At 34.1% G+C, this 12809-nt stretch overlaps 1 protein-coding gene across 1 annotated transcript; it reads right to left on the bottom strand.

Moving 5' to 3' along the window:
* Window positions 1-233: 233 nt before the first annotated feature.
* LOC120345608 (uncharacterized) lies at window positions 234-10336 on the bottom strand. Its single transcript, XM_078115154.1, has 13 exons — window positions 10130-10336; window positions 9444-9657; window positions 9149-9244; window positions 8276-8407; window positions 7457-7572; window positions 6905-7074; window positions 6203-6438; window positions 4862-5364; window positions 4156-4343; window positions 3489-3549; window positions 3338-3410; window positions 1705-2794; window positions 234-1336 (listed from the first exon to the last, which is right to left on the bottom strand). The coding sequence occupies exons 1-13, from the start codon at window positions 10254-10256 to the stop codon at window positions 1073-1075; spliced, it is 3270 nt and encodes a 1089-aa protein (XP_077971280.1). The 5' UTR covers window positions 10257-10336; the 3' UTR covers window positions 234-1072.
* Between the last annotated feature and the right edge of the window lie 2473 nt (window positions 10337-12809).

The following is a 12809-nucleotide window of genomic DNA, read 5'->3' as shown; positions in this document are numbered from 1 at the left end:
TTTACTCCACATCAGACGCGTTGGCCACCCCTGTTTTATACTATCAAGTATCCATAAATTGATCTTCACCGGTCGCACAATATGTAAAGATAGATAATGGTGACATTCAAATCCTATAAAGTCTTTCAGTAGTATGGTATGTTTACCAAATACTGGTAAGAGTATCACAGTTCTGGCTCTGTACTCGCACTACCGGAGAACATTGAAGAACTTTAAAATAAAGTATGCCAAAATGAGATTTTAGTCATTGTATTATTAGAAAGAATCGTCAGGGTCGCTCAATTAATAGGACACGACAGGACAAGAGGTGAGTATAAGAATATGTTTATTGACTTGAAATCAGAGGCTAATGCAGCTCATCATATTCAACAATGCAATAAAAAAAATTATAAAAATGGAAAAAAAAAATGATAAGATTGTAAGGCAGCACATAAAAACGTATGTATGTTGGCATAAAAATACAATGCAATTAATTCAATTATTAAAATATAAACTACAGTTTAAAGGATACCAGGAGTGAGAAAAAGCATAAATTGCACAATTGTTCCAAAACAAGGCGTTGTCATTCCCAATTTTAAAGCATTACTAGTACAAAACCCTTATAAAATTTGATTTCTGAATAATGTGTAACTTTAAAAGACAATAGCATAGTAAATATTCATGGAGCATAAAAAGTTTGCCTTAAGTGCTTTTATAAAAGTCAAATGTTAGAACAAATGTAATCAGATTATCTTAACAACATTTAAACAAAATTCACTCACAATTTTAGTTTTAAGGCCACTGGCAACCAAACCATGATATATTTGCAACAATGTAAGAATAATAAAAATGACACATTCTTAGTAAACTTTTCACAAATCAAAAGCACCTATGAACACAGAATGCATACCATCAATTGGCAGTTCGTTTCACAATGAAAAGATAATACTTGCATTATCAGTTGTAAAATAGGCGCTCTCGAAGTATGTGTACCAAGATGGCACACAACCTGAACCCTGACCTGGTACACATACTATGTTCAGGTTTTGTGTCATCTTGGTGTACATACTTCTGGAGCTCCTTAAAATATAATTCAGTCAGGCTTACAATCACAGTCATCAATGCACATTGGTGATCCAAGTTCTAATTCATGCTGCAATAATTCAATATCATGGGCTTCCATCTGGCTGGCTTCCACCAACCAGTCATTTAGAAGAGATGAAGAACTTGTTGCAGATTCACATTCCATGTCATTTGCTTGTTCGTGGCTAAATATTCGACCCTTTGTTGAATCCTGTTCATTTCCTTCAAGATCAGGCTCGTATCCTATGCCATAACCTCCCACCATGATATCATTCTGTTGTAATGAGGGAAAATCTCAGATAATTAATCTGGGTTCTGTTTGTTTGGGTCACCTTGTATGATATCAAGTTGAAGGAATAGGAATAAACAAAAATAGAACCAGAGCCGTGTAACAATTATTAGTAAGGCCATCATGCCATATATAAGGTAACCGCAAAAAAAAAATCCATAAATTTTTGAATTTACTCCTACAAAAATAAAGAAAATTTATTTAACACTTGAACACCTATACAAGAAACCAACTATTATAAAATAATCTTTAGTAAGAAAGGCATCATGTCCTGCACATAATTTTATACATTGGATTCAGCTGATCAAGAGTTTAAAAGCAAACTTCTTTCGGAAAATTAAAGTCAATCTTACCAAAAATGTGAAGTTATTTTTACTTTGATCTTGCTTTGGTTTGGATAGTGGATTTTGCGTAAGACTTGCATTGACAAAAAGCATTTCATTCCTGTTACAATCTGCACTTTCGGACAACATTACAGATCCATTTTTCGTGTTCAAAAACTTTGTGTCAGTGTAGTTTTTGTTGGGTATTTCTTGACCATAACCAGTAGAATATGCTAGATGTTCTCTGTTGCATTTATCAAACTCAGATAAGAAAGAGTGAGGCGAGAATTCTATTGATGCTGACTTCTGGCTGAGGGTAAAAATACTAGGTTCCTGCTCTGAAATAGTTTTAGGAATAAGGGAAGTTTTCCCAGGTGAAATAGTGAAACATTCTTTTGATAAATCGTTTATATTTCCACCGACATAGGTTTCATGGCTTCGGTTTGAATTGATCATTTCGCCATTATTTTGAAATTCTTGATTCAGTACAAAGTCGACTGTGTCTGGACTGAGAGTAACAAGACTTTTCCCACTTTGTAGAATTGTATTTGAAGATGTGACAAAGTCACTTGGAGAAGTGTTGCTAGGTTTATTCTGAAAATCTATTACGCTGAGTGTGCTAGGCCGTAGTATTGGTTGTGTAGAATGTTGTATTAAGTTACTTTGTGCGATGGCTTTAGTAGCATCGTCATATGAAGGTAACGAAGACGAATGTCTATATGGAGGGTCTACTTGAATAGGTGGAACAACATCAACTTTAACATTGCTATGCTGGGGCATACTATGAAATGGAGCTGGCTGTATTTGAGCCTGTATATAATATTCTGGTTGTATTTGTACATTAGCTTGCACAGGGTTATATTGATTGGTATTTTGTGTAGGAATTCGCGGAGCAATATTGGTTTTATAAGAAGGGTGGCTGTTTTGTGAAGATGAAGATAAATCCAGCATGTCATGAACAGGTAAATTTGTTCTGTCAACCGAATCAGACGGCAAATTAGGAGATGGTGGAATGTCAGACAATGTAGGAACATAGTGTAGAACTTTTTGATCACTGCCGTCAACGTCTTTTATAAGATCATTATTGTAACTCCATCTACGAGATACTGGGGTTGATTCACTGTGAATAGAAGAGAGGATGTTTGACATCAAATACAAAAGGTAGCAGATTGTTTCATATTGGACTATGTAGACATTAACAATTTATGTTTGATACAAATGGGGAAATTCATTGAATTGTTTAATTTTGTAACATTGAGAGATCGAACAAACAAAGACCACTAATACTGCTTTATCCATAATGGCTTGTCGGTTAGCGCATCAGGCTTTAGGAACATGCTTGCCATTGCACCTCTGGTTACCTGTGCAAGTTTGAATCCTGTGGGAGATAATTATGTGCGGGAGGATTGCTGGACTTCTCGCCGTCGTAAGACTGTTCACATATCCACCGATCAGTTAAGGGTTTCGGTCGATTAATTAAAGCTTTCCCTACAATCAAGTCCATTCATCCGAAACATATAACTGGTGAAATATTCATACTATTATTACATATTATTTGGACAAGACGCTGTGATTCCATATATGATTAAGCCATCTCATCAACTTTCCTCTTCTCCCGGATAAACATGAAAATTCTATCCCATCCCAAGTAAACAAAACTCACCGAATTGATTGATTTCCATGTCTTGACGCTAACTTTGGCAAACTATTGTGTCTTGTCAATGTATTCTTAGTTCCTGTCATTAAACATTGAGAAATTACAATAATTTAAATGGCATTTTACTGTTAATATTCAAAATAATATCACCACTTACCATCATTGTTTTGTCTTTCTCTAAGTAACGTGTTATCAACTGGTTTGGATTTCGCTTGTTCCTGTAGAGAACAAACAGATTGTTACGGATGAAATATATGTGTCTAGAACTACAAATATATTTAATTATGTTTTCACTGCCGAATAAAAAGATATCTTACAGAAATTACGAAGTAGAGATGTAGAGTATACCTTTAGATGAAAGAGAGCAATGCAGAGAGCAATATGGGGGCGTGGAGGTCACGCATCAGTACTGGTACGTAAGACCATGGAATACAGAATTTTACTCCTCCAATTAAAAATGACAAAATTCTGAGAAAAATATTGGACCCCAATAGACTTGGCAAAATATTTGAAAAAAAAAAGTAATAGCCTTTTGAGGACTTCTTCCATTCTAAGTACTGAAAAATTGAAATAGATTTGTACATTAGTTGCGAAGAAAAGCAATTCTATCTCACCAACAATAGTCATCTTAATAACAAATAGAAGAGGAACTTAGAAAAACGATCCAAATATATACTTCTTGTCCAATAATACCAATAAAGTATCGTTACCAATTGGTATTGTCAGAATTTCATAATGCAAAGTAGAAAAATTTAATTAGCCTACTATGAAAAACTTGGCAGTGAAAATAATATTTACTGATTATCAAGAAAAGTATTTATTACTTGCATCCGAGACCAGCGTTCAAGGAGATTTTTATCCTGATCGCTGAGTCGATTCCCTTCTGCCTCTCTCTTTTTTCTCTCCTTCTCAGCAGCCTTCTCTTGTCTTTTACGTCGTTTCTCTTCTCTCTCTCTTTGCCTTTCTGCAGCAGTAACAGGCTTCTTTGCTTTATCCACAGGTTTCGAAAGACCTGTGAGAAAAAACCAATGCTCAAATTATTGATACAAGATTAATAATTTCCCAATGTCAGCAAAACTTCAGACAAACACTGAAAGAATTATACTGACTGTTATATGAAGGCGAGTTGGAAAAACATCAAAATTTGAATGAATATGTTAAACTGACTATTATCATATAATACAACCTTATATTACACAATCAGAATAGATATATATTAGCTTGCACAGCACCCATGCTGCAATCCTCCGAAGCAAGAACTAGCAGATGCAAAATCAATGAAGCGTGAAACAATAAGTGAACAGGCAATAGACAAAACGAAATAGTACAATATCAACAGAATAGGACACATAGGACCGCAGTGTGTGTCAAGCCCCAAGATAAAAACAATTCAGCAAATGATCTACCACATTGGAAAATGATATTCCTGAATGTATTCGTAATAGTAAATAATTCGATTTTTGCCATTCCTGTACCAAGGTATTCGTTTTCTCTGAATACAACAAATATAAAAAAAACATTCACACATACCATTTTTCTTGGCTAGCATGGATGCAAGTATCATATCTCTCATCCTCATTTTTGTAGTCTCAGATATTGTTTTCTTGGGGGTTGAATCGGCATTCTTGTTCTCAACTTTGGACTGCAATTTTTCCTGCTGGTGCTGTTGAACTTCAACTGTTTCACTGCTGGTTTCTGCAGTATTACCAGTATTATCTTCAACAGTTATTTTCACAGAGCTCACTTGAATGTCGCTTTCATTTGAAGTAACAGGAATGCAAGTTGGATCTGCCTCAGATTTAGCACTAAGCATTTCAATATTTGTAGGAGTTTGTGGAATGTCTTTATTCAGAACTTTTTGAATTTTTGTGGTATTAGATTTGGGGACAGGGATCAAGTTAGGCTTCTTGAAAACATCTTGATCTGGACCTATTGAGTTTTCTGTGGATTTGTTGTCATTTTTATTGTTGTGAATTGTAAGAGCTTCCTTGGGAATTGATGGTGCAGGAAGAAATATGAGTTGTTTCTTTATTCTGAAAATGGAGACCGGTTAATTTATTTGCAATGAGGCAGCATGTATATTAGGATGAGATGTTCATTAGAAAGTCAAAAAAGCAGCTATCAGTCCGTCGGGTTAAAAAATATTCAACTCGTTATCTGTTTCAGATGCACAGACTTGATGGTGGAAGAAGCCGCAATAATCACCCCTGGTAAAGTGAACCACCCTGCCACGACGAGGAGTCTAACAATCCTCTCGCACAGAATTTGAACCTGCAAACTACTGCAAGGTAATTAGAGATGCGATGACGAACATAATCCTAGTGTATATTACTGATGGTCCAACTGCCGGGCCCCTATTTGACTCGAGCAACACTGCTACTCATTGTGTTGCATAATTTGGTGTTTAACAAAGTTTATGGTCATTTCACTGCTAAAGCTTCGCTGTTGCGAAAGCAGAATCACATATAAAGCATATGTCTAATAAAGATCCAATTATGAGAAAGGCGCTCCAGAGGTGTGTTTACCAGTATAGAGGTAACTAATTTTGTTTGGCCACTTTACATCATGTTGTATGAAGGGACTGAAACCTATGGGCTGGGGATATATATTCACTCGGCTAACACAGACAGTCCCCAAACTCGTAATAGAACTAAAATAAGGAAAATCGGAATAAAATTATGACCTAACCCTAACCTGGTACACATTCTACCGAGTACCGAGAAAATTACTACATGATAACAAACAACCATTCAAGGATATGCTGAAGAGGCAGTTCATTTTGCAGATGATAAACAACATTGAATTACTTGCACATGATATATTTACATTCAAGGAATGCATGATGTTTATTCAAATCAATTTGCAACTTACCTACTACGTTTAGCATGATATTCAGTGATCAAGTTGATGACTTGTTTTTTCACATCTTCCTTCGTTGGACCACCACCTACTGCTTGTGCTGTTTCAAATCTGAAATCAAATATCCTCGGACAAGTTGGTTCGTCCTCTTGATCATGATATTCCTTGAAGAACGGATGTGCGAGTGTTGCTTCCGCACTTTCTCGACGTGAAGGATCAAATTGAAGAAATCGTGAAAGTAAGTCAATCTGTGATTAAAATGGAAATGTTATAGTCAGTGTATTAAATTATAATTATTAACGTACACGCGGATATGCGGGCGCTAGAGTATCACAAATTAATAAATTATTTTTTTAGGCAATGTATTCATAGCCTTCCCCATGTGGAACACACACATATATATAGATCAGGGGACTTTGGATGTTCAATTATTAATAATACAGTTTACTATCACTAATATTCTATTTTTAATAAATCTTACTATAATTTACAGAATTAGGAAAAAGTTTTTTAATCAAAATCAAATATTCTCTCATTTCTTAACATCCCAACAACAATCATTTTTTACAAATGCATATAACTTGCAAAAATGTCTTCATTGAATATACAAACATATTTACATTCTCAGAATTGTCATATAATTGTTAATTTTCAATAGCAATATATTACCTGATATATTCTCAACTGCAATCTATGATATTAAACAACTCTTACCACAGTATCTGAAGCCTTTGGAAATAATGTTTTAAGTGGAACCGGTCTTTTGTGTGGAAGATTTTGTACATAGGACCTCACTCGATCAGACCTTATTGATCCAATTAATTTTGTTGATGGCGATCCCAATACAGAAATAATCAACTTCAGTTGGTGAATGTAATGCTGACCTGAAATTAAGCTAAAGATATTAGAAAATTTTTGCGTTCAACTTTTTTCTGCTATTGTTTTTAATTTACTGGCCAGAAAAAATAAACTTGACGAACCAGAAGGCAGTATAAAACTCTGGTAACTAATCAGATCTGGCAGCTATCACTCTTTCATGGGACTAGGGAGAGATGGCGAACCCTTTTACTGAAGTTATCACATTATATTTTTATTTAATAAAAAGATGGAGGATGTTGGTCATAGATTTACATTTCAGTGTACACTTATAATGGCTATAAGGGAGTGATTTTAAAACTTAAATCTTTGACTCTTTTTAGTAGATTTTACAAAACGATATTCAACTATCGTGATTCATGAAAGAAATAAAACTTGCCATCAACGAACCTGGGAAAAGTTGTTTTCTTCCTAACATTTCAGCAAATATACAACCAACTGACCACATATCAATGGCCATGCTATATTCGTACATTGAAAGCATCAATTCGGGAGCTCGATACCACCTTGAAATTGATTTCAACTTTAAAATTGCAAATTTAAAAACTATAACAAAAGGACAACAAGCTTTCATTATTCTACAAGTACAAAATTGAGTTAGCAATCTACTAAATCAATCAACAAATCAATTAATTTGCATATATGTAGTTAACATGACATGGCTTTAGACAATGCCAAAAGAAAGTTCACGTTTGTCACTGCAAACTCGGGTTAAGCACAACGTACATCATTAGTATAAGAATAAATATTCCTAAACATGACAGAGTTTATATATCAAAATAGTAAAGATGGATTTCCAAAAGTCGACCAATTTTTACGCAGAAAATATAATGAAAAATGCATTACACAAGCGCTAGCTCATTTATCTAACCAAATTATTATAAGTTCAGTAAATGCAAAAACAGCTACACCACTGAATCTCAAACATACGGTATATGATAATTAATGACCACCTTCCAAAGACTTGTCGTCCCTAGCCCTTTCATAAAAAATACCCAGTATTGCCTCTCTAACGCATTTCCACCTGTTTATTTGTGTTCCCCGTTGAATATTAAATAGCCAAGAAATGAAAGCAAAAAATTGACTGCAGTACAGTCTAGGAATTAAGCATGTAGCAGTCAATTTACTTCAATTAATATAGTAATTGAGAATGGTACATAGTCAAGGGTTAGCTTGGGAAACCCTGAGTTACATATTCTTATTCCATACCTAGTTGCTACATATTCTGTCATAAAATTTCTATTATCTTCTGGAGAGTTGGCAACACCTCTTGCCATTCCAAAATCTCCAATCTTCAACTCACAGTTTTCATTCACCAGTAAATTACTTGGTTTGAGATCTCTAAAGTAAAATCAGTAAGTCGTAAAAGGTATTGCTTTTTTAACTTGTATTCTTCGTTTAATAAACATAGGATAGGGGTGAATTATCTTATAAACAGTAGGCTATGCAGAATGGAAAAAATAATAACTTTTGAATAATATAATCTTTCACAGCACGGATGAAAACTTTTGAGCCATTACTCCAAAAAATTAGGCCAGTAATTACTAACAAAGGGGTCAATGAACCATACAGGTCCACAAAAAGATATTAAGGATCGATGACCTATGTGTGCATAACATGAAACTTTCTAGTGGTTCTTGCAAAAGAATCAAATCACTCCATAAACCGAAGTTATATATATGGCTTTTGGTGGAGACCACTTGTTCATAAAATTAATGTTTTTATTGAAAGTGGTTTTTTTGAGGCAAATCTTCAAAGGGATTATGGCACTGAGAATGTTGAAAATCCCTGAACTAAGATATTAATAAGACCAAAAGCAAGTTTCAAGGCAATATTAATAAGGCAATGACGGCGTTGAATTTTTATCTAATATTTTTAATAGCATGGCATCTTCACAAACTGAATATTATTAGACTGATGTGACACAACTTTCAATATCGTGAAACCCTCATAAAACAACAAATTTCCATCTGATTAGTCTACTAAAAAGAATATGCTATAGCCTATTGGGTCTTTCGATAAATTTTGAAAATATAAAATTCATAAAATTAAGATTATCTGGTTAATTTAATTTCAACTTACCTGTGAATTACATTAGCAGAATGAATATATTTCAGTCCTCTCAATAATTGATAAACAAAGTAACAAATGTGATTCTCTGTTAAAGGTTGTGAAGACCTGAAAGAAAGAGCAGAAGACAGTATGTAGAACAATGTGAAGAAATTATAGCGTAGAATTACATGCTAGTAAACACAGTTGACGTAATACTTGCGACAGTTCATATCAATACAAATAGGAAAACAGCGATGAGGTAGTGAATTCCAGATAACTGAAATTCTTGCTAAAAAAAGTTGAACAAAATTTTTCATGAATTTACCGTATTACATGATGAAGATCCGATTCCATTAAATCCATTACAACATAAACATCTTGAATATTTGAAGATTCAGATTCATGATGTAGAATGTTTTTCACTCCAACTATATTGTCATGTTTGAAATGTAGGAGTAATTTAAGTTCCCGCAAAGTACGCTTTGCTGTGGTCAAAATTTCGAAAGGACTGGAAATTTTCTTGATCGCTACTTTTTGATCTGAAATTTGAAATCATATATTTAAAAAATAGCAAAAAAATATACCTATAGTTCACTTTTACATGAAATAAAAAAAAATAGGTATAAATTATTTTTCAACCCTTTTTTAAAATTCAATACCATCTAAGGATACATTTTGTTAATAAATTATATGCTAGTAACGACTTTTTTGAATAATACATACAAAATACAACTTTCACATAATTTGGAAAGAAAAAAATTAAGTAAAATTTGCTAAAATAATCAATAGTTGATTTTTTAGATTGGTTATCCAAAGAAAATTAAATAAGTAAATTGGTTCTTATCGTGTATCGGTTTTTATTTATTTATTGACCTTTTAAATCAGTCCATAAGATTTCAAAAAATGGCAACAAGGCAGATTTCCCAATTGAATCAAAAGTAGATATATACTTAACAGTAAAACATGAAATTTTAAATGCTTAGAGGCATACAACAAATTTAATAAACTAACTTGATGATTTGTGAATTGCAGAACAAACAACTCCATAAGCACCAGTTCCAATTGTTTGTAGCAAAGAATATTCATCGCCGACTTCAAAGTTCACAGTATTATTCTTGTTAGTGCTTTTGAAATTCATTACTATATCACAGTCTGACCCATAGGTGGCACATTTTTCACAAAATTACATTGAAATTATAAATTTTACATTAATTATGTGTAGCTGTTTAATGAAATACACGATTTTGATCAATTTTTACAAAAAACAACCATAAGAAGCTATTATCGTAGTGTTACAATTTCTTTTGTCAAGTAAAATCACTGATAAATAAGGTGGTCCGTGATGAAATTATTTTATTTTGAATACATATACAAAATATGCAGGAAGAAAAGCACATTATAAAAAAAAGATGGCGTGGAATCTAGAACTTAAAAAATCAAACACACCCAAAATTTCAATCAGTCAGTCGACTTTCTCGTAAAAAAAATGATAGTTTTATAAAGAAAGAAATAGCATTTCAACTTATAATTTGTATGATGGAAAAGGTTGCTTTCATTTATTTTTCATTTTATATGTTTATAGGATTAATGTTGTCAACTCTTGCCCCCTATATTTTCAGTTATCAATGAAAAAATCTCGTTATCATCTTTTTTAATATTTCAATCAATAATAAAAGGAACCACTTTCACCACGTCAATTGCACAAATTTTCAAAACGAAAAAGCGATAAGTGAAAATAATGATTGAAAATCTATCATGTCGCTTGATGTAATGGAACATATTTAGAATGGTAAAATACGGAATTTTAAGATTGTTGCTGAAACATAAATGATAGTCCCTTCCATGGATGCACTTATACTTTTTCATTTGATTAGGAAAAATCTTATATTTGATTCATATCATCAAAATAAGAACTTCGTTAAATTAATTGAAACAATGATGAACTTTCAAATAGGGCATTGATTGATAGAAGAAATTTTCATGTAGAGGTGAATTCAAATTTTTATGATGCAAAATTTCATTATCACAAACACAACACGCTAAAGCCGAAACAAAAAATAATCCAACATTGATTGGTTGATCTATAACACCTGTATAACAACAATGTATCACAAAAATTGGCAATTACTGAATTAAGACTAGACATATTATGACTAAAAAGCACTGGAAAGGACATTAGACGATAACCTAATGATATTGGGGTCTCATGTAGTTTCGTACCTATCGTACTTCTAGTAGGCGTAGCATGACAATTATTTCATGTGTCAATCCTAACCCCCACCTGACCACACCATCCAAAAATTACGTCACTACGACGTCACAGTGACGTAATAGAGCCCTTCAAACTATGCGAACTGTCATCCAAGACGCGCAGACGAGAACCCGAAATCGAACAGCTATTTCTCCCATCGCAACGATCCCGATAGGAGAGAGATCGCTGACGTTAGTCAGTTATTTATCGTCGGCGCCGAAGCCTTTTCGGGCGATCGTACGAGTACCGTAAAACCGGCTAACTTCGGATGCCTTGTAACTTCGGATGAAATTTTCAATCATTCATACCTCAACTAAATTTCGTCGTATTGCGCTTCTGTCGGTTTCTATAGTAAGGCCTCACATATCTGAATCTGTCGTAGCCTCCAATCGCTCGATTTGATTTTTTATCATTCAAAAAATCATATTTTACCAAAAAAATGACACCGTTTTTTCGAGCGGCTCAAATCGTAACTTCTACAGACGCTACCTTCGTCAAATCACCGCCAAGCGCTAGAGAGCGTACACAATGTATACAAAAAAATACAGTGATCACAAGGTGTCGTACGAGATTCGAGTGAAATCGATTATTTTGATTTAAAAATTACATCAAAATATCGACGTTTTGATGATTACGTACAGCGTGACGTCAACGACGCAAGTCCCGTTCTCTCTCTTCGTAGCCGACGTCACTTTGCGTAGCTCGTGCGTTACTCGCTGCGACATTTGAACGCCAGACATCGCGGCGCCCAGTTTTGTGAAATTTAAAAATTATGCTTATCCATGATCCTAGTCACTAAATCCTACAAAAACATCACTATCGTCTCAGTCATGTTGTTTATTTAAAAATATGGGTCTGCATACGCTTAATGCATATGAAATTTGTCGATTTTTGTTTTTGCATACTTCCTCCGACACCGATAGATACCGTAGCAATTGGTAATACGTTAGGCCTGAAACATGTATCTATACGATCATAATGATTAGATATGTCTGTTTACGATCGGCAGATAATAATAATATCTTTAACAGGTGAGCGTAGAACTCTACATACATGCACACAGCAGGAGGTTGGACCACATACAGGTGAGGCGCAAAATGAAAAAAAGTGGCAAAGTTTCTTTTTGCCGTTTTTATCCGTTTATTGTCATTTGACTTTATTGAGTGAAACGAAAGCGAGGATCGAAAGTCACACCGGGCAGGAACCTCTGCCGAGCCGATCAACGAGGAGCTCTGAGAAAATCAGAAAATATGAAAAGTGATAATCAAGACGAAACCTGCTCTGCTTGTGGATTATGGAATGATCGAAATGGAAGTACGGAAATTGAGGATGAATGGGTCGGTTGCGAAAGCTGCAGCGAAACACATTGGTTCCACAAGAACTGTTGCAAAGACCCGTCTAACCCATGTGGAAATGATTACAATTCTTGATTTTGCCAGC

This window comes from Styela clava, chromosome 8, assembly GCF_964204865.1.
Source record: "Styela clava chromosome 8, kaStyClav1.hap1.2, whole genome shotgun sequence".
In the NCBI taxonomy this organism is placed as follows: domain Eukaryota; kingdom Metazoa; phylum Chordata; class Ascidiacea; order Stolidobranchia; family Styelidae; genus Styela; species Styela clava.
The sequence above is the reverse complement of the archived record's forward strand: the minus strand, read 5'-3'. Positions and strand labels throughout refer to the sequence as shown.

Bases quoted from the DNA above. Each gene is read 5' to 3' on its own strand.
- LOC120345608 (XM_078115154.1), bottom strand. From the start codon at position 10,256: ATGAATTTCAAAAGCACTAACAAGAATAATACTGTGAACTTTGAAGTC. The intron at 4,344-4,861 runs GTATGTGTGAAT...TTTTTCTCACAG, and splicing joins CATGCTAGCCAAGAAAAATG to GTCTTTCGAAACCTGTGGAT. The intron at 2,795-3,337 runs GTGAGTTTTGTT...TTCTATTCACAG, and splicing joins CATGGAAATCAATCAATTCG to TGAATCAACCCCAGTATCTC.